Genomic DNA, 22,039 nt, shown 5'->3' with positions numbered 1-22,039 from the left:
TCGAGCTCTCGTTCAGTATCAGCTGTCACTGATCTCTCGTTATCTGAGTAAATTCCAATCAGGGGTATCTTCAGTAAACGGGTGGCCAGATACAAAAACGCCCTTATTCCGTTTTGACACTCTGATTTACGCACGTGCGTATACACCCAGTGGAACCGAATGCCTGATACATAGAAATGTATGATATATCGGTGGCCATTATATGACTCCTTTGGCATTTCGATTAGGTCGTAATACAGCTGGCCAAACCTGCCAAACGTACGACCTACCGGTCTCCGTAATATCTGACGTAGTGCGTGTGACATACTACACACCTGGCACGGGGACTCAGTTATGCCAGTAGCCTCAGGGTCCTTAATTTTGATTCCTTCTACCATCTCAGCTGTTTTCTTCACTGCATTTGGATGTATATAGCCCAATCTGCGATGCCACACATCCGACGATGCCTCAGAGATCCTTGGTGCAATCGATTTCCGCACTGCCATTGCGTACTCGATATCACACTCACTCTCTAAGGTGGCAGTTCCATCGGCTAGTCAATTAGTTGCATCACCCTGTGGCTTATCAAACAGCCACAGTTTCGCATTATCATTCCAGGCTACACGTGCAAATGGGATGCCTCTCGGATCTCTTATACAGTTGTTCATCTCATCCCATTGGCAGCCACGTTCCTTTGCACAACCATACGAGACTAGGTTGGCTTGGAAGGTAGGTGAATGACAGGCATTATGCAATTTGACGCTGCTTCGCGCACCCGTTCTAGGGTCAATACAGGACATTACTGCAGTTCCATACCCTAAGGTGCGAGTGACACTGTCACCAGTTTTGACGACTGATTCATCAGGGGTATACTCAATGAACAGATCTCGGTCCACACAGATATGGCGATGAGTTGCTGTATCAAATACCCATTCATCCCTAAGGTGAGGCCTTTGATTAAGACAATTCAGTGCCAGCGTAGTCATTGACCAAGTACCTAGGGCAGCACCCTGTTTTTCAGCTGAATAATACTGATTGGCTGACTTAATCTCCTTGTCAATAAACTCCTTCCAATCAGGATAATCCTTAAGCATCTGGTTGATCCTTCCTTGAGTTCTCGAATCGGCACTCCAATTGGCCGATCTCTCCTTTTCATTGATATATGGACATTCCCATAGTTTATGGTTTCTTTTACCACACGGGCACCATCGCTCAGCCATTGGCACATCCTTCAACGACCGCTTCTTAGCCGGTTTTGTTGCACTTGGCGAATCTGGTACAGCCTCAGTGCTACCTTAAAGAGTTGAGAATGCAGCTCTTGGTGCTGAATGACCTCGGAGATTAGTCGGTGGCGCTGGTGCTGGTGCGCTACCAAAGTGCTCGCGGTAGTGAGCCAGGAAGTCATTCACCAATGTACTATTATCCATCTTGGTGCTCTCGATCGTAATAGGTCGAAGTTGTTGTGTGTGCCACATTAGTACCAAATGCTTCACTGCTAACAGAAAGTCCTTGTTAAACTTCATTTAGGTCTCACCAATAGCAATCATCCGATCTCTCATCTTCTCCCAACGACGTACAAATGCTTTTACATCCTCACCTTTCCGCGGTGGATACACTGCATTGTACATATAGTCCTAGCGATATTCCTCATTCAGGTTTCCAGAGTCAGAGTATCGGTCTCTCAATATCACTAGACGTCCATGCACAGTAGGTTTATCATACAGCTGATCCCTAACTGCAGGTTCAACGGTTGCCATAATCACTCTCTTGATATTGGCTAGTCCTCTCTCCTCTCGATCCCATCGCTGATAATTTATCTTATATAGATCGATCGCCGTTGCATTCGCTTCGGGAGACGGTGGTTCAGGGCACTCTCTCGGTTCAGGAAGAATACTCTCAGGGGTATCGGGATCGATGAACTTCCATACACAGTCGGTTTCGGCGACATCGCAGATAGCACGTATCCAATCGATCCAATCGGCCAACGTTCGCAGCTTGACGCTCTGCGAAGCGGAGATAACAGCGTTTTCCATAGCGGTATCGGGTTGTATTCAACAGTGCTGCTTTCGATGCAGATACTGTGTACAGATCGGTTCGCTCTCAGGGGTAATTGACCGACGGGGTCAATTCGACAGATAAACGGTATGAATAGCCTCAGATTCGACAGAATAGGCAATATATTCACTTAGCAAGCCGGGCTCATAACTGTCGGAACAGAAATGTACGTCCAATCAGGTCCATGGGTAGTTGTCTAATTTTTGTTATGTTCGCTCACATACTAATTTGTATGCGACCGACCATGACTAAGACTCTTGGCTAAGTTACAATGATACATTCTGACCATGCCTTACAATACCAATTCCCCACTCATACCGACAGTATGCCTCATCTATATCCCTGACAGGGCCCTAGGAGACCTAACTTCAAGTCTGGGAGCAGGTTTGGAAGCATGCTGGATCACTATATCCTGTGACTCCTTGACCGAGATATAAACACCCAAGGTGCAGTCGGACCCGTGACAAGCATGACCCATTTGACTCCTGACTGGCGTACACCTGCAAAGGAACCTGCGCAATGACCGCCAACAGAAACGTGCCGTCCACAGCTATCGCCCCTGATCTCCATCACGGGCGCTACCGTGAGTCTACTCTGCATTATCATCATATTCCTACTAAGTCTAAATAGCTTTGCCTGAAGACCTAAGAGGGTACCGGGAGAGGGCACGTTTCTATCATTTATTTTGCCAAATCAAGGAGCAGGTATCGCTGCTTGAAAAAGATCGACAAAATCTCATTTCAGAACTCGAAAGTCTGCGCAGTTACTCATGGACCTTGTACCATGCGTATGATAAGGCGATGGAAGAGCTGGATCAGGCTAAAAAGCAGCGGTGGTCTGGACGCTGACGGTGGATGTACTATTTGCTCAGGAAATAACATCGTATTTGATGACCATGAGGCACTGTCAGCACAAACTCCAGAACTATCTCATTTCAATTTCACTCTCGTAATTGATACAGTAAAGTACATTTTCTGAACCACGAGTTCTAGTACGGTTCTCGTAAGAAGCCCGGTCCGGCTGTGTGTCTTGTACTCCGATTGAATCTTCCATGAATTTTACGATATACCGTGACCTGGTCTACTCAAAGTTCTTGTATTTTGAACATATCCGCAAAGACTACACCTGAATTTCAACGGCCAATTCTTAATGTCGTCTCTATCTCGGGTTCAGGGAGAGAAGATATGGGTACATTGTGGACATAATTGTATCAGCCTTATTTAATTATGGGAGGTTTTATGGTAGGCTCAGGCTCCCAGGAGCTCACAGCAAACTTTGGGCCAATCATGTCTACGGGGGCTATTTAGCAGACGTGGATCATTCATAGCACCGATTGGCTCATTCTTCCTCCGACCCATTATTAGTATCCAATGATCGCATCAATATTTACGACCCATGGGCTCCTGGGAGCCATGGCCAAATATCGACCAATCATTTCATAGTCGACTTGCACGCATGTGAGCCATTGATGGCACTAATTGGCAGATTTTTCCGAAGAGTAGTACCCACCCTCCCGCATCCACTTTGCTCCCAGGAGATTGATGTGGGTCATGCCTTTACAAATATGCGGCTGATCGCAGAGGTTTGATCTACGAAAATGTAATCGACCTAATATCTGACTAACTATACAAGAGAATCTGTTGTGATAGGGCTGTGTGAATCAGTCCCGCGCCGTACTATAGCTTGTATGTTTCATATTGTGTAGGTGTGCATCCTTTTCTCCGATATACGAGTTAGGTACTGAGAAACATGTCGTTTGGATGGTAGATATCTAGGGTCACAATATGGCATGGTGTTTGCCTTTCTTTGATGAGGTGTTCAATGGGTAGGGTATCGTGGTCATCACTAGTGGGTGAAATGAAATGGCATGATCTGTTGCCGCCTCACCTGTCGCAAAAAAGTACGAGCCCATGGTAGTGAATGTTGAAACGGGACATCGATGACTTTCTGCGGCATCCTCACGACTGTTGAAACGGTGCCAACAGTGATAAAAGGGATTGCATATATCGAGTCGCCAGGGAAAATGCAAAGTCTCCGAATTTTGTGTTCAAATGTTGTGCCAGATGAATAACCAAACGTTGAACCGGCTCCAATTTAAGAGTAGTTTGTGTTGAAGCCCTCACAATTGATGATGATGATCTCATTGACGCGGACTGAATGCCTGGCTGGGCAGCTATAAATACCCGATCCTTCGCCCGCTGAAGAGTCGTTCGCAAGCATTCCTCTGTGATTTTGGACCAAAGAATGTCGATCGTGATCCGTCTTCGCGGCTACTCTTAGGTATGGATTGACCTCCAAATCATGCATTGAAATAAGCTGATCTTTTATATCGCAATGGCCTAGCCTTTCTCAATAACGAAGTCTTCAGACAGCAGGTGAGTGTTGTTTCCCAGTCATTTAGAATCATGCTAACTCGGAAGATGCTCGATACCAGCCCCGTTTCCGCTACTCCTCAAATAACCCATTGAGCGAACCTTCCTGGATCCCAAATAGCCCAAGCTGCGAGGACAGTGAGTCACAAGTTGCCTTCATAAGCTGTCTACTGATGATTGATGATAAATAGATGTCATCGTTGATACAGTCCCTTGCAGCGGACAGTAATATCTGAGAACGTAAGTTTCAAAATATTCCGCAATTTTCAAGGCAGACGTCATGTGCTGACGACCCTCTATATAGGATAGCATTTTTTCTATCGCGAGTCGCTCAATGTCTTGTAAGTCACGGTTGTGCTTTGCCCCTGTCCATTCCCAACGCCAGGTCCTACATTTCATTTTCCCTACCATTGCTTCCCGTTGGTGGCTCTTTGTTTTTCAGGAAATATCGCTGATAGTTCTTTTTCTTCATAGGGCACGTGTCAATATTACCCTCGACCTGACAGAGATATGCCCCCCCTCCCCATCCCCCGGCTTCGAAACCAAACCAGCTTCAACAGCCTGATGGGCCAAGCCGTGGAATATTACTACGCTCGCGCCTTTATTGTTTCTGAACACGTGGTAGAAATGGTCAATTCCCCTGGCGCATTTAGCGAGCCCAATCCAGAAAGGCTTGATGCCATCTGCTAAGCCCAACGGTAAGTCTTTAAGGTGTTTTCGTCTCTTCGGCATTACCTTTCCGATCGGAGGCTAACTGTCGGGTTTTGAGGAACTTGCGATATTCCGGCAGCTATGAATCTCTTACCGACCTCCGACCCAAAGCCTTGTGAACAGCCATGACCTGGTCCCATACTAGACTGAGTGAGCCATTGCAGCATCCGACGGCATCAACGAGAAGTCTAGCATCGACGGGCACCAAGAAAGGCCCTGGTCTCTCCAGGTATAACATAGTCCAGCAATAAATTGGGCTGAGGGCCACGGGATGAGGGCCGGCTCTACCAAGCCTTGATTGCAGCTCAGCATGCGACAAGCCAGGTCGCAGCACTGGATCTATCCCATATCTCTCTCTATGAGAGCAGTCGCTTTCAGGTCAGCTACTACTTCACCCCAGACCAAATACCATGAACCTCTCCTTCAGTGGAACTTTGTTCTGACACATCTGAAGATTTACCTCCCACACGACAACCAAAGACGAAACAGCTATGCATTGGCAGATATTGCCAACATTCATTTGCAGCAATACGGGGTGATCCTGGACCCTCCAGATGTAATCGAGCTGAGCCCGCTACATCTCTGGTTGGCTGTCGCTGATCCCAAGCTACACTAATGGCAAGTCCGTACCATCCTTAGCCACCAGAAGTCTTGCTGATATGGAAAAGCAGTGAAATGCAGCACGGCTTCTCGGCCGTTCCTACAAGTCCAATCGAGATAGTGTATTGCAGCTAGTATTGGGATTCTCTATAGGCCGCGAGCATGGTCAGTGGCGGTCAATTGCGAATACCCATCTTGCGCCAATTGCTAACAATTGGTGCTAGATCGAGTATCTCCAACGGGAATATATTTGCCTGTGGCCGATGCAGATGGCATTCAAAGCTTCCCCTGTGGCCTATACGATGAACAAAGGAAAGGGTACGTTCTCAAGGCTGGAGGTTGGGGATAACTGACCTTTTTACCAAACCCCTGATATGAAGACAATTTTTCCCTCCCAAAGGTGGCTGCAGGCCAGTCGAATGCTCTCCCCATGATGTCATCCCCGAACGGCACGAATTCACCAGCGGAGAAGCGTTGTAAATTACGGTCGTTCGACTGCCGCAGCGGTTGCAACTGCTCAATTATTACTCGAAGGATGCCAGGTGCGTTTGTGATAACTGGTAGAAAAGTCGTACTTATTGACCTCGGACGTAGCTGTGATGTTCTGCCATTGTGGGCCTGTCACTCGTGCCCGACGCGAGACGCTGCGACGCGTCAGTGCACGGCCTTGTCGCCTGAAGTATACCGCCGGGTGCTGCCCTAGGTCAGTGTCAAGTGACGACAGAAAATAATAGGCCCAAGAGAAAAGACACGCGAGACGAATCGGAAACAAGCGGGTTGTGAACACGATGCATGAGCGAGAACCGTCTTTCTGATGAATGGTCATCCAGATGCGCCCTGCGGGAATCGAACCCGGCACGGTAAGGAAGCAAACGTGGCATATTCGACTAGACCACGGGAGCAGATTCGCTGAACGCGCGAAATCTGCCTCACTATATCCACCGTCTTTTTAGAATACCATAGCCACCGTTAGTCTCGACCAGTCCTCAGCTACATTACCCCTTTGAGCTCCACAAGAGTCTCTCATTTGGCCATGCCAATGTAATATGATATTTGAAAAGAGGGCCAGAAGAAAGGGCTTGAATCGCGGACATTCTGATGGTTTTCCAATTCTACTGCTACGATGTACGTGCGCATCTAGGATATATATTACGCACACGATGATCATTGATCGACATTATCCAAGAGCTATGTATCACCAAAGAGTATGCGACGAAGCTCAAGCCACGTAGAAGAGCGACCCGAGTGAAACAATCATTAAATCTATCGTCAATAGATGTACATAATGTACCCCCCCTTTAACCTATTTTTGAATTGGGAACAAAAGTTGGTTGCACCGTCACGCGCCTCCAAGCCCAAGGTCGAGTTTTTTCAAAAAAGACTATCCACAGATAGTTAAATTACGATCTGGTGTGATGACAGATTCCAGTTGACGAACTGCATCATGTTTCACCGTCCATCATCTTTTACATCATTGGTGAGCTAACGAAGATCCAACTGTAACGGCGATGGGTAGTCACCGTTGGCAGCCACTTCACCGCTCGGCAGTTACGCCGCGTCGCAAATCAATATGTTGACCACTGGTTCCCATCGATCATGATCATCACCAACTCTCAATTGTCACTCACCTCCGGCCCTCATCTCCAGCCCTCACCATCAACGTGTCCTCACCACCAACGTGTCCTCACCACCAACGTGTCCTCACCACCAACACGTCTTCACCATCAGCACGCCTTCATCAGCACGCCAACACTACCTACTCACTGTCGATAACCCGCGTCTCATCACGTCGCGACAACTTTTGCCACCACTGATAGCCAGCAAAGATACGCATTCACACAAATGGAGGCTACTTTGGATTGCACGCGTCGCTCGGATCGGCCACCAAGCTATCATACACTGAGATCCCCACTGGTCCGATGACTCAGTGCTCTACTTCGCACTACGTTGAAGAAATGCCCATTGTCGAAAGCCAGGGCGTGATTCAAGGCTACATTAAAACTACACGCGAACCAGGAACCTGGCTATTGAACTCTACAAACAGGCTGAAGGGCATGACACAAAGTATGCGGGATGATTCTTGATTCTATTGATTCTTTGGAGCAGGTCTTGGCTTCTTCGGGATCTGACGACCCCGAATACTAGTCTCTGACACCACGAAGAGGTGCCTGCAATGGCCAGAGGATCAGGACGAGGACCGCGGCGCCACGGGTCGCCTAATGAGCGCAAATTTGATAACGCAAGGCTCAAGGCTGCCTGGAAGCTCAAGATTATACAATCACAGGGCTCAGGGCTGTGAGGGAGAACTTGGTGTCGCAGCGGTCTCCTGCGGAGGTTCTTCGTAACGCAGGCGTCCCTGCGGGTCTCCCTTGGTTTCGCAGCGTCCCCCTGCGGAGACTCTTGATCTCGCAGATGTCCCTGCGGAGGCTCTTGATCTCGCAGATGTCCCTGCGGAGACTCTTGATCTCGCAGATGTCCCTGCGGAGGCTCTTGATCTCGCAGATGTCCCTGCGGAGACTCTTGATCTCGCAGATGTCCCTGCGGAGGCTCTTGATCTCGCAGATGTCCCTGCGGAGGCTCTTGATCTCGCAGATGTCCCTGCGGAGGCTCTTGATCTCGCAGATGTCCCTGCGGAGGCTCTTGATCTCGCAGATGTCCCTGCGGAGCACATTGTTACAACGCAGGGCTCATTGGCTGCGAGGGCGCACACTAATACAACGCAGGGCTCATTGGCTGCGAGGGCGCACACTAATACAACGCAGGGCTCATTGGCTGCGAGGGAGCGCATTTATATAACACAGGGCTCATTGGCTGTGAGGGAGCGCACTCTTACAATCGCAGGGCTCATTGCTGCGAGGGAGAACTTGTTGACGCAGCACTCTCCTGCGGAGAACTTGTTGACGCAGCGGTCTCCTGCGGAGAACTTGGTGACGCAGCGGTCTCCTGCGGAGGCTCGTGATCTCGCAGATGTCCCTGCGGAGGCTCTTGATCTCGCAGATGTCCCTGCGGAGGCTCTTGATCTCGCAGATGTCCCTGCGGAGCACATTGTTACAACGCAGGGCTCATTGGCTGCGAGGGCGCACACTAATACAACGCAGGGCTCATTGGCTGCGAGGGCGCACACTAATACAACGCAGGGCTCATTGGCTGCGAGGGAGCGCATTTATATAACACAGGGCTCATTGGCTGTGAGGGAGCGCACTCTTACAATCGCAGGGCTCATTGCTGCGAGGGAGAACTTGTTGACGCAGCACTCTCCTGCGGAGAACTTGGTATCGCAGCGTCCCCCTGCGGAGACTCTTGATATCGCAGATGTCCCTGCGGAGCACATTGTTACAACGCAGGGCTCATTGCTGCGAGGGAGAACTTGTTGACGCAACACTCTCCTGCGGGTCTCAATTGGTAACGCAGCGTCCCCCTGCGAGGCAAACTTGATTACGCGGGGCCTTTCGCGCGAAGACTTTTTGGTAACGCAGATCTTACCTGCAAAAGACACCCCAAGGCTGCGAGGCCCGGAGTGTGAGGAGGAAAGTCCTGCTTTTCTTTTCGACGGGAAAAGAGCGTCTTTTATGCTATTCTGAGTAGAGGTTTCGGCAGCGACCACTTGCGTACATTTTGCCGAGTCCAGAGATTTTGACTTCAAATTTGCAGCGGGCGACCCTAATTTCGTGGGTGTTGAGGCGGTTTATCAACGTTGAAATAAGAAATTTCAAGAGTTTAGAGTGGAGAGCGGGTGGAGTGGATGGATCCAACTGGAGCCGTGGTTGGTATGATACGATGCGTGACAAATCATTCCCCTCATCAACGCCGTCGAGACATGGCTTTTTAGATAGTGAGCGAGTGGTGGTCGAAGTTTGCATCCGATATTGTGGAGGCACTAATTGCGCGCATATCGCTAGAATTAGTGTTTGACATTCGGCGTTTGTGCTGCGCGAACACGTCTTTGCTAGGCGATGAGGCGTTCTTTTCAACATTGAAATAAGCATAGTAAAGCGTTTTGGGGTAGCAGACGAGGATGTGGCTCGTTCCACTGGATGGGACCAGGCCCGCCAGGCAAATTAATTGCCTCAACGTTCATTGGCCTAGGTTCAACGGCCTTCAACGCAGTTGGCGTAAGGTGTAGGTTGAACTGGTGATTTATCAATAACTCGCTTTGGCAAATCGCTTGCGTGCCCGCTAAATTTCTGTCCGCAAGATTTTACCTCAAGCCGGAATATTGCTCTCTGCCTCTATTCACCCTGTTAGCCTCACTGTTGTCTATTCCGTTGCGAGTTACAACCACTGCGAGACGATTTGTCACCCGGATCTCTATTACAACAACGAGTGGACGATGATCGGACTGCCACATGCGCTGGCACCCAGAAACGAGTCGAGACGGCTCCATCGATGAAGAGACTTTGAAGCCGAATCTGTTACATATCAGAATATGGTTTCGTCGAGGCCCGATCAAGGCCCCGTTGCCGCCAGAATCTGAGATCTCTGCAATCAGTGAGTTCTCGGCAAACGATGGCCCTTAGAATCAACCTTTTCTAGAATCCATTTGTTCCAGGGCTTTCGAACGCCGCCTGGCTCAGTACTAGGGGAATAATGTCACGAGTAGATCCAAATCGGGGCTGGAGTGCCTCTTGATAAAATTCATGGAAACCCTGCACCCATACTTCGATCTTCGACGACCTAAATTCCCTTTCAAGCACCGTATCGGATCCTTCAAACTACTCTATGAGACGTCCGCTCGGGTATTGCACCTTTCATTTTGTCCCAGGACGGCTTCTACCGCAGCCTTTGGCCGTATGCTGAGCGTGCCCAGAGACCCTGAAACCTCTCAAAAAGTGTATTTTAGTGCTCAAAATCTATCCAAAATTTCATCCGGGAAAGACTGGAAAAATCACAGTCTTGCCCAGAGCCTGCATCATTCAAGTACGAGCGCCTCGCCGCATTATTCAAGTATTGGCCCAAGACAGGGTAAGTCTGCTCCAGCCCCTGAAGTTTAGCATGGTGAAATATGGACACAGGAGACACAGTCTACTACACACACACACACAATTCACTAACGCCCGGCGGCTGAGCCGAAAGGGCACTATCACTAATCTACCAGTACATGCATGTTTGGGTATATGCCGTGTCTCCTTGAAGCCCATACAGTATTTCCTTCCGTATTTGGCATTTCCGCTTCCAATCTCAGAGCTGGTCCCTGTGGGTTAGTAGTGGTTAGTAGACTTGCTTGAAGGCGCTTCTTCAAGTGTTCAACATCCTATCCTCGGCAGTTGAAGCGCGTCTACCGTCTATCACAAGGTGTTGAGGGTTAGTAAAAGAGGTATTCTATCAATTTGTCGGCAAGCCTAGGTGGCCTCGAGTCGGCCCGTAGCGATCGCAAAGCGTATTGAGGCTCGCACTGCTTCCAAATTCGGCTTCCACTTTTGATCGTCGGCGGGTGACTTCCCTCCCAAGAAGAAGGACATGTTACCTCGGTGAGTGTGGGTACATTGCAGCATTTCTATCCGGTGTGCGGTCCATTTCCGACATCGAAACAGAAAGTGATCCACAGTTTCTCTTGCTTGTCCACATGCGCATTGATCTGTCTCGGCGGCATTGATCCGAAAGAGATATCCATTGAGTCTTGCCATGCCCGTGCGGAGCTGGGCTAGCACGCTCGCCTCTTTCCACGATAATCGGTCATACAGCTGTCGCGTGTGTTTTCCTGGGAGTGCTGTGTCCACTCGTCGGGAGTGTCTCCCTACATTCTCGGGCAACTCGCTATTGGGGACTGCTTGGGCACGCGCAATCTTTAGAGTGGTCGATTTCATTTTGGGGACCTGTCCTTGCAGGATGGCATCTTCTTTCGTCGCGGCTCTCGCCTGCTCTTTCGCCAGCCCTAGTAGTTTGTTGTCTTCGCTAGTGGGGATCCACCGGACGCTGATCTGATTTCCATGCTTCTGCAGTCTTCTCATCAGCTTGTAGATTTGGCAGACAAATTCCTGACCCGACTCTTGTCGCGGGTTCTTCAACGTAAGAGCCGCCGCTTTGTTGCTCGTGATCAGTGTGATCCTAAAGTCTTTCAATCCCACGAATGTCTTCAGTGTATGCGCCATTGCCGCCAGCTCCGCGGAAAATGGATTTTGCTCTGTTCTCACACTCAACGTAACGGACAAGGTCTTCAGTCTCACTTTCCGATAGCGTGGTGGTTGTTTCTCGATCGCCACACCAAACCCAACCAGCTCATTCCGCGCCGAGCTGCTGAACGCGATCTGCATTGATCCGCCTGGTACAGTTGACCCATCTGAGACAGGCTCATCATCAGTCTGCACGCGTGCTTCCCATGGTGCCAGAGTAAACGGGTTGATGGTTTCCAGTGATTCCATGTCGATGTTTTTCAGCGCGTCCGTTACTTGATATAGTGGTGAGCGGTGGTATCTCCTGAACTTCCGGATCCGATCTGTGTTTCTGCGAAGAGGATTGGTCTCTGGTAGCGTGTGGATGTCTGCCCACATCTTCACGGCTCGTCTCCAGAATCGGTGTCGTGCCGTGGCAATGTAGGCCTCGGCCTCCGCTACGCTGGTCGCAACTGTGAGGAATGTTCCTACAATTGCTTGTGCTCCTACCCTTTGCACTCGGTTGATCGGTCCCATGTTTTGATTCTTAAAGGCATGCATCCAGACGTTCGAGGTATAGTCCACCACTGGAGCTACTGTCAACGAGAACAACTGCCGCGCTGTCGCTGGGGAGAGGCCTCGGAGCCGTCGTAGTTCCATCGCGGCCTCCAGGCCCTTAGATGCTGCCCTTGCAATATGCTCCTTGTACTTCAGTCGCGTGTCCATCAGGACCCCCAGGATTTTGACCTTGTTTTTAGGCTCGACCGTCTGTCCCTTGACAGTGAACGGTTCTTGGTCGACTTTGCGAGCCTTGGGTGCGAAATGTATAATAGCTGTTCTGTCTGCTTCAAAGGTTGCGCCGCTCCTCCTTTCCCAATCGAGCGCGTCATTGATGATTGTTGCGATACCTTCCCGGTTACTCTGTACGGTTGGCCCTGTTACCCACGCGGTGAAGTCATCCACGAAGGCAAGTGCTCCTCCTTGGCCGTCGATCGGTCTCTGCACGAGGTCGGCGTTGAAGAAGAGGAAGAGAATCGGAGACAGGGGCGAGCCCTGAGGCAGTCCAGGCTGTGGCAGGTCCTGAACCTCCGACAGCTGCCCATTGATCTGGATGGCCGCCGTTCGTCCCGAGCAGAACGCTTCAATCCACCGAAGCAGAACTTCCGGTATACCTCGCGCCTTCATCCTCTGGATCAATCGTTTCTTACAGACCCCATTGTAGGCCCCCTTGACATCAAAGCTGATCAGGCTCAGCACCCGTCGTCCTCGCCACGCTGCGTAGATTTGCTCCTGTAGGAGCAGGCCGTGGGTCTCCACTGCGTGCGAGATCCTTTCTGCCACCACTGACTCCAGGATCTTGCCTAATGTGGCGAGCAGTGAGATCGGCCTCCATGCCTTGGCAATGGTGTAGCCTTCCTTGTTTGGTTTTCTCAGCGGAATGATCTTTGCGTGTCGCCACTGTTTCGGCAGCGTGCCTTCTTCCAATGACGCCTGGAAAAGATCACGGACCCGGTGTTTGACCGTGGGCCAGGTCATCTTCCACACTATGGCCGGTAGGCCATCCTCACCTGGCGCCTTCCATGACTTCGTTGCCAGCAACTGCCGCTCCACCTCTTCCATGGTAATGGTCGGCATCTCCACCGGTGCTCTTTGTGGTCTGGTTCCCTCGTCGTCAATGCTGCCCGGCAGCGGTGGGAAGAATTTAGTCAGTAGTTCTTCCGCCTGCTCCCCATGATCGGTGGTAACCGTTCCATCTGCTTTGACGAGCTGCGGTACCTTTCCGAAGGCTGCGTCTTCCCCTGATTTCAGATACTTGGCAGCTTTCCAGATATTGTCGTTGTCAGCCAGAAACTCGTTCCAGTGTTTCTTCTTTTGTTTCCGAATCGCGTCATGGTATTGCTTCGCGGCACTTGCGGCCATGTCCTCCAGCTGTGGCACCTTACGCCCTGCCCGTCGCTCTGCGCGGGCGTGGTTTCTCCAATATGTGTATATTTGACGAAGTTGCGTTAAGTCCGCCGTCTACCACCGCTTTGCGTGCGGTGACGGTTTGGCCTTCGGCGTCAACGCACGAACCGCTTCCGACACCGCGTACATCAGCCGATCGGTCTTCTGCTGCACGGAACCTTCCACCGGAGTAGCAGTTAGCGTGCTCGCGATTCTGGCATTGATCTCTTTCCACGGTGCATTCTTGAGCAGCAGTCTGTCTGTCTGCGTTGGAGCTATCCAAGGCGCATCAAAAACAGTCTCAATAGTAACATGATCTGAGCCGTGCCCCGTTCCGTGGACCGCACATTTGGTCATCGAGTCCGTCAAGTTTTCCGAGGCGAGAACGAGGTCGATCGTCGACTCGCAGTCCCCCGAATATCCTCCGCCGTGCTATGTCTTGGTGCCTCGTTTAAGCAGGCTGCTGAGTCCAAACTCATTCATGAGGTCGATGATCGAATCCGCTTCGCCTTGTCTGACCGAGGACACCTCGTCTCCTCCCCACAGTTGATCATGGCGGTTAAAGTCCCCCCATGATCATGATCTCCACCACCGTTCCTGAGTCTCGCCGTACTTTGGTGATCGCTTTTCTGAGGTGATCGCAAGTGTCGTTCAACGCAGCGGCATTGCCTCCTTCCACATACACCGATGCTATCAAAATCCGTCGCTCAGGAAGCCGAATCACAGCCGCTGTTAGGTCCGGCGACTCGATCTGTACTTGCTCCGCTTCCACATCTTTATTTACCCACAGCATACTTCGAACCGCCCATCTCCCTTCTCTCCACGTGGAGGGGACCATCTTAGTCCATTTATGATGTCCCATCGGGGTGGTCAAGAGCCGGCCTTGAATCCTCCTCGCCTGGGGTTCCTGGATCGCTAGTGCCACTGCGTTTGCGGTATCTTGGTCGTTCATAAGGCTTTCATACACTTCACCCTGTTTCCTCACGTTCAGTTGCATGACTCGGAGCGTTTTATTCATTGCGTGGCGGATAGAGCTTCCGACAGTTTCTGCTGAACGATTCATAAGGGCCCCCGCATGGAACGCACTTCGGAACTGTCTGGTCGCAGCTACTGTGGCGATGGCCTTCTACGGCGCACTTTGCGCATCTCTGGGCATTCTTGCACTGAAAAGCCTTGTGCCCAATCTCCTGGCACTTATAGCATTGCATCGGTCGTGGTCGATGCTCGAAGGTGCTGGTCACGCCGGATTCTCCCCCAGCATGGAAGAACCCGTCGGCTAGCAGTCTCCGTGCGTCACTACCTTTAGTAAGGTAGACGACCATTGACCCATATGCTTTTGCGCTCTCCCTCTTGGTAAGCCATGCGATTTTCGCAACGGTGGCTTCGTTCTCCTCGCTGAAGGCGGCTGCTGCTCCGGCACGGATCTCATCTTTTTCATCCAGAACTGCGGCTTTGTTAACGCTGTCAACTTTGATAGGGTAAAGCTCATCCCGAAGCACCCGTGCCCCTGCACCGATTTGGGATTCCGCCACTTTCTTGATCAGCTGGTGCTCGGCTTCGTCGCGGCACGCTATTCTGATCCGGTTCGTGTTCTTCGGGTCCACAGTGACGGCGCGACAGCGCCAGTGCGTGTGGTCTGCCGTCGCTCGGATCTCTGTCTCGACTGCCGCCCGGATAGAGCCCGCAGACATCCTCTCGTTTTCGTTCTCTGCCATCCTGGAGGTGTCGATTGTGCAATAGAGTGTGTCGGTGAGCGTGGTTGGTGTTGTGTTCGATGTCGAGAGGCTCCGTATATTACTCGGGTAGCTGAGCGGGGGAGTGCGGGCGACATCGGCATAGGACGGGGAACCTGTGAAAGCGGGAGCGCTGATTTCTTCACGTAGGGATTGGATTTCTCGGAGGATTTCATCGTGACCTGTCTGGGCGCACGCTTCGGAGTTGCACTGCGATGTCGGGGTCCTGTCTGTCAGGTTCTGTAGCTCGTGCCGGACCCCGGCGAGGGCAGCACCGAACTCTGCTTTGGCTTTTTGTAGTTCTTCCTTGTGCAACTCGTCTCGTAGTCTGATTTCTGTCCTGAGTTTGGCGATCTCTTTCACCAAATCGTTCACATCGAGGTTGTCGCTCTCGGTCGCAGAGTCATCCGAAGTTGCCCTATCAGGCTGAGATTCGGGTCCAGTTCTCTTCTTTTGCTGAGATCGCGTCTGCCTCTGTTCATTGTCGATTTCTTGTTCTTGAGCATAGATTCTGGGTGGTCTGGTGATGCGTTTCGGTCTTGCCAGTCGCGGTGGCGAAGCTTCTTGTTTGTCGCGGTCGGGCGGTTCAGGGGTTCGCATCGCGGCCCGCCCCGCCATCACTCTCAATCAGTACAGGAAATCGATATTGTCGCCCCGTGGCACTCCGCAAAGCTCCAGAGTCGTTTTCCCCGTCTGCTACTCGTCGTCTGGTTTGTCCGATTCTGGTTACAGTGGTTTGGCAATACCTCTCTTCGAGCTCAAACAGAGTAACAGTATCTTAATGAGGTACAGTACTTCCCTTAACAGTGGGTTCGATACTGTATGGTGGCACATACTCCGGTTGGTCTTCTGTGTGGCATTCTCTCGGCTGAAGCCTCGTCGCGTGCTCTTTGGCGATATTCTGTATCTGATTTAATAAAGCTGATATCCAATATATATCCCTTTAGATTCATGCTATTGTGTACATTATCGGCGGTTACATCGGCAACGAACCAGCAGAGCAGCCGCGATGGAAAGCCTGATTTTTCTAAATATATTTCAGATATCATTTTGTGTCGGCCTGATCGAATGAAAGGAACTTGTGGAGCTCAAAACGCTGATCTGGCTGGATGTATACGCGGAAAAATGCGCCGGGATGATGATTTGGACAATGGTGGTCATAATTAGGCAAAATCGCGCCGTCAGCACCTCTCCCAATGTGGTCTAATGGGATTGCTACATTGGCTTTCTAATAACGGCCCGGGTTCGATTCCTGCAGGATACATTCAGATCACCCTTCATCAGAAAGACATATCAAAACCTGCTTGATTTCCCGTGTGATTTCGTAGTTTCTACGGTTGTTTTTACCTCTTGGCTACTTCGTGACGACAATGAAACCACATTTGATAGTCGCTTCAGCATGCTGGATCAAGGTAGCATCTGTCGGTACTCAGAGGTGTGCCACAGGCGACGAGACCGTGCACTGACGCGTTATAGCGTCTCGCGACGGGCACACGTGGCATTTTCACATTAATACAAATATGACGGATATTTGTGAATTAAATACCTACGTCTTATCCACGAGTTATCACAAACCGACCTGGCATCTTTCGAGTAGTAGTCGAGCAATTTTGATATCGCGGCAATCGACTAGCCGTACTTTACGGGGCTGCCTCTACTGATGAGTTCGTGGCGTTCGATGATGACATCGAGGAGGGAGCATTCGATCTAGCACCAATTATCGGCAGCTAGCGCAAGGTGATCGCTCGCAACTCACCGGGCTCGTGGTTTAGATAAAATCTCATGCTACCAGGCGAGCAGCCCGACCGGACTCGTGGGAACGGCCAAGCCAGGGGCTGTATTTCACTGCCTCTCCGTGTGAGCATGATTTCTGGTGACTGAAGGTGGCAGAGACTTGCCGTAAGTTCAGTCTGGTATCAGCAAAGGCCAACCGGAGATGTAGCGGGCTTCGCTCGATTATACGTGCACGAGGGTCCGGGATCACTCCGTGCCGCTGGAAATGAATGCTGGCGATATTTGCCAATACATAGCTGCATCGTTTTTGCTGTTCGTGTGATAGGTAAATTTTCAACTGTGTCAGGACAAAGAAAATATGTAGGAGAGTGTCATGGTATTTTGTCTTGGGCAAACTTGGAACTAACCTAGAAACGACTTCTCTCTCGCGGCGAGGGATTTTGGGCTAGATCCAGTGCTGCGGCCTGGCTTGTCGCTTTCTGATCTGCAAACCGGGGCCTGACAAAGTTGGCTTCAGCCTGTGATGAGAAACTCGATTCTTCCTGATTGCATTAGATTATTCTCGGAAAAATCGGGCTCTTTCTCGAAGGCCGTCGATGCTAGGTTTCTTTTCGGTGCCGCCGAACGCTGCGATAGCTCACTCGATTTAGCATGGAGCCCGACCTTACCGTCGCCGGAACTTTGAACCGGCAATGGGAAAAGACGTGTAGAGCCGGCTGAATACGGATGATTTCTAGAGCAGCGACAGTTGACAGGTGGTAGGACAGGAAAGACTGGGAGAGCTGCGACTCGGTCGTGGCGAGTGCCAGCTTGGCCTCTGTGCTATGACTAGAAAGAGGCGTCAGAAATGTTGTCTGATGGACAAAGAACAGGATAAGATAGAAGCTCAACTACACAACACCTGCAGTGAGATCCAAAATGCTCCTCCGGCCATGGGAATCAGCAGGCAACACACCACGCCGTGACAAGTCATCGAGCGGCTTGTCATCGGAAGTCAGCTATCTTACGCAGGGAGTCGTTAGCGCAAGATCACTACTCTTAAAATTACCACGATGACAAAATTAACGTTATCAGCCATTGCTGCCCGATGCATTCTAGCAGGGTCGAAGCGACTGCATAAGGGATGACTTCGAGCTATCATTAATCATCAGTAGGTAGCTTGAGAAGCATTTCATAACTGACTATACTCGCAGCTGCGATAATTTGAGATCGCTCAAGGTTCGTTCGGTGTGGTGGAGGTGGGACTGATTTGAAATATCTTCCATGTCAGCACGGTACCAGATGACGGGACAACCACACTCACTTTCTCCTCAAAGATTTCAGTATTGAGAAAAACATGCTAGTGCGATAATATGAAAGGTTAGCTTAATCACAACTGCATATCAATTTGGGGTCATTCTATCCAAAAGAGTAGCCGACGGAGACGAGAAGCGCTTGGAATGCTCTGGCCCAGAGTGACAAAGGAATGCTTGAGAACGAATGTTCTGATCTTGAGGGACCAGGTATTTATAGCTTTGCAGCCAGTCATTCTGCTTGAGCCGATGCATTGATAATTCTGAATTTTGAGGGCACAAACACAGATGACCCTCCAATTATGGCTGGTTTATGCAGAAATAAGGTATCCTGCGATTCCTCAGTCAGGGTCTAAGTATCCAACGTGCAGTCGAATCTGCAACCATCGTAACCCATTGGAACCCCGACAGATACGTGTCATCCACGGCCCTCGCCTCAGATTACCGCTCCAGGCGCTATCGTGAGTCTGTTATGTACAATCAAAATATTCCTACTAACTCTGAATAGCTTCCCTTGAATATCCACGACGGAACCAAGCAGGATCACGTTTCTATCATCTATTTTACCAAATCGAGGAGCAGGTATCGCTACTTGATAGTCAGCAACAGAATCTCATTTCTGAAAATGAGTACAATAAGGTAATGGGAGAGCTATAACGGGCCAAAATGCACCAGTGATCCGAACGTGGATGATAAGGGACTATTCATTGCGCCGTCAACAATGCTCTATTTGATGGCTATGAGGCACTGTCAGCAGAAACTCCAGAACTATCTCATTCCAATTCCATTCGTAATTGATACAATAAAGTACATTTTTTGAACCACGAATTCCAGTATGGTTCCCGTAAGAAACCCGGTCCGGCTGTGTGTCTTATACTCCGGTTGAATCTTCCATGGATTTTACCATATACTGTGACCTGGTCTACTCAAAAATTCTCGTATTTTGAACATACCCGCAAAGACTACACCTGAATTTCAACGGCCAATTCTTAATGTCGTCTCTATCTCGGGTTCAAAGGAGAGAAGACGTGGGTACATTGTGGACATAATTGTATCAGCCCTATCCAATTATGGGAGGTTATGGTAGGCTCAGGCTCCCAGGAGCTCTCAGCCAAATTTGGGCCAATCATTTCTACGGGGGCTTTGTGGCAGATGTGAATCATTCATAGTACCGATTGGCTCATTCTACCTCCGATCTATTATTAGTATGCAATGATTGCATCAATATCTACGACCCACGGGCTCCTGGGAGCCATGGCCAAATATCCACCAATCATTTCATAGTCGACTTGCGCGCATGTGAGCCATTGACAGCACTGATTGGCTTATAATTCCTTGTTGTAGTACCCACCCTCCCGCATCCACTTTGCTCCCAGGAGATTGATGTGGGTAATGCCTTTGCAAAGACGCGGCTGATCGCAGAGATTTGATCTACGAAAATGTAATCGACCTCATGTCTGACCCACTATACAAGGGACTCTGTTGTGAGGTAGGGCTGTGTGAATCAGTCCCGCGCCATACTATAGCTTGCATCTACTTGATATTGTGTAGGTGTGCTTTCTTTTCTCCGATATACAAGTTAGGTACTGAGAAACATGCCCTTTGGCTGGAGATCCAGGGCCGCAATATGGCATGGTGTTTGCCTGCCTTTGATGAGGTGTTCATTGGGTAGGGTATCGTGCTCATCATTGGTGGGTGAAATGAAATGGCATGATCTGTTGCCGCCTCACTGTCGCATTAACTTACGAGCCCATGGAGGTGAATGTTGAAACAGGTTATCGATGCTTTCCTGCAGCATGCTCACCACTGTTTAAACGGTGCCAACAGTGATAAAGGAATTGCATATATCGAGTCGCCGGGAAAAATGCGATGTCTTCGAATGTTGTGTTCAAATGTTGTGTCAGATGAACAACCAAATGTTAAACCGGCTGCAATTTAAGAGTAGTTTGTGTTTGAACACTCACAATTGATGATGATGATCTCATTCACGCAGACTAAATGCCTGGCTGGATAATTATAAATACCCGGTCCTTCGGCCGCTGAAGAGTCGTTCGCAAGCATTCCTTTGTAATTTTGGATCAAAGAATGTCGATCATGATTCGTCTCCGCGGCAACTCTTTGGTATGGATTGATCTCCAAATCATGCAATGAAGTAAACTGACCTTTAATTTCGCAATAGCCTAGTCTTTCTCAATAATAGAGTCTTCAGACGGCAAGTGAGTGTTGTTTCCCAGTCATTTAGAATCATGCTAACTGAAGATGCCCCATATCGGCCCGCCTCCGCTACAGTATCCCTTAGAGGACCCATTGAGCGAACCTTTCTGGATCCCGAATGGCCCAAGCTGCAAGTACAGTGAGTTAAAAGTTGTCTTCATTGACTGCCTACTGACGATTGATGATAAATAGATGTCATCGTTGATACAGTCCCTGCGGCGGATAGCAATATCTGAGAACGTAAGTTTCAAAACATTCCGCAATTTTCAAAGCAGGTGTCATTTGCTAACAACCCTCTATATAGGTTGGCAACTTTTCTATCGCGAGTCACTCAATGTCTTGTAAGTCATGCTAGTGCTTTGCCCCTGCCCATTCCCAACACCAAGTACTACTTTCAATCTCCGTACCATTGCTATCCATTCGTGGCTCTCCGTCCCTCAGCAAATATCGCTGATAGTTCTTTTCATCATAGGGCACGTGTCAATATTACCCTCGACCTGACAGGGGTATGTCCCTCCCCCCCCCTTTCTTTGCCTTCGAAATTAAGCCAACTTCAACAGCCTGATGGGCCAAGCCATGGAATATTACTACGCTCGCGCCTTTATTGTTTCTGACCACGTGGTAGAAATGGCCAATTCACCTGGCGCATTTAGCGAGCCCAATCCAGAAAGGCTTGGTGCCATCTGCTAAGCCATACGGTAAGTCTCCAAGGTGTTTTCGTCTCTTCGGCATTACCCTTTCCGATCGAGGTCCATTAATCAGTTTATCAAGAACTTGCCATATTCCGACAGCTATGAATCTCTTGCCGACCTCCGACCCAAAGCCTCGTGAACAGCCATAACCCGGTCCCATACTCGACTGAGTGAGCCATTGCAGCTTCCGACGAAGAGAAGTCTAGCATCGACGGCCACCAAGAAAGACCATGGTTTCTTTTCTCCGGGTGTAAGATAAACCAGCAATGAATCGAGCCTGAGGCCAGCTCTGCCAAGCCCTGATTGCAGCTCAGTAAGCGACAGGCCAGGTCGCAGCACTGGATCTATCCCATATCCCTCCCCATGAGAACAGTCGCTTTCAGGTCAGCTACTACTTCGCCCCAGACCAAATACCATGAACCTCTCCTTCGGTGAAACTTTGTCCTGACACGTTTGAAGATTGACCTCTCACACGAAAAGCAGAGACGAAACAGCTATGCATTCGCAGATAGTGCCAACATTCATTTGCAGCAATACGGAGTGATCCTGGGCCCTCCAGATGTCATCGAGCTGAGCCCGCTACATCTCTGGTTGGCTGTCGCTGATCCCAAACTACATTAATGG

The 22,039-nt window shown here is 49.9% G+C and overlaps 2 protein-coding genes across 2 annotated transcripts; both read right to left on the bottom strand.

Annotated features, from left to right (window-relative positions):
• Positions 1–11,056: 11,056 nt before the first annotated feature.
• On the bottom strand, positions 11,057–14,107 carry N7509_008252 (uncharacterized protein; the record flags this gene model as incomplete). The annotated part of the gene is made up of 2 exons (XM_056632889.1): positions 11,057–13,825; positions 13,880–14,107. 2 exons carry the CDS (start codon positions 14,105–14,107, stop codon positions 11,057–11,059), a joined length of 2,997 nt encoding a protein of 998 aa, XP_056483509.1.
• Positions 14,108–14,309: 202 nt separating this feature from the next.
• On the bottom strand, positions 14,310–16,083 carry N7509_008251 (zinc finger CCHC domain-containing protein; the record flags this gene model as incomplete). Its single annotated transcript, XM_056632888.1, has 2 exons — positions 14,310–14,835; positions 14,888–16,083. The coding sequence occupies 2 exons, from the start codon at positions 16,081–16,083 to the stop codon at positions 14,310–14,312; spliced, it is 1,722 nt and encodes a 573-aa protein (XP_056483508.1).
• Between the last annotated feature and the right edge of the window lie 5,956 nt (positions 16,084–22,039).

This window comes from Penicillium cosmopolitanum (assembly GCF_028827165.1).
Source record: "Penicillium cosmopolitanum strain IBT 29677 chromosome Unknown utg000009l:1.0-9042332.0:1.0-9050551.0, whole genome shotgun sequence".
Taxonomy (NCBI): Eukaryota; Fungi; Ascomycota; class Eurotiomycetes; order Eurotiales; family Aspergillaceae; genus Penicillium; species Penicillium cosmopolitanum.
The sequence above is the reverse complement of the archived record's forward strand: the minus strand, read 5'-3'. Positions and strand labels throughout refer to the sequence as shown.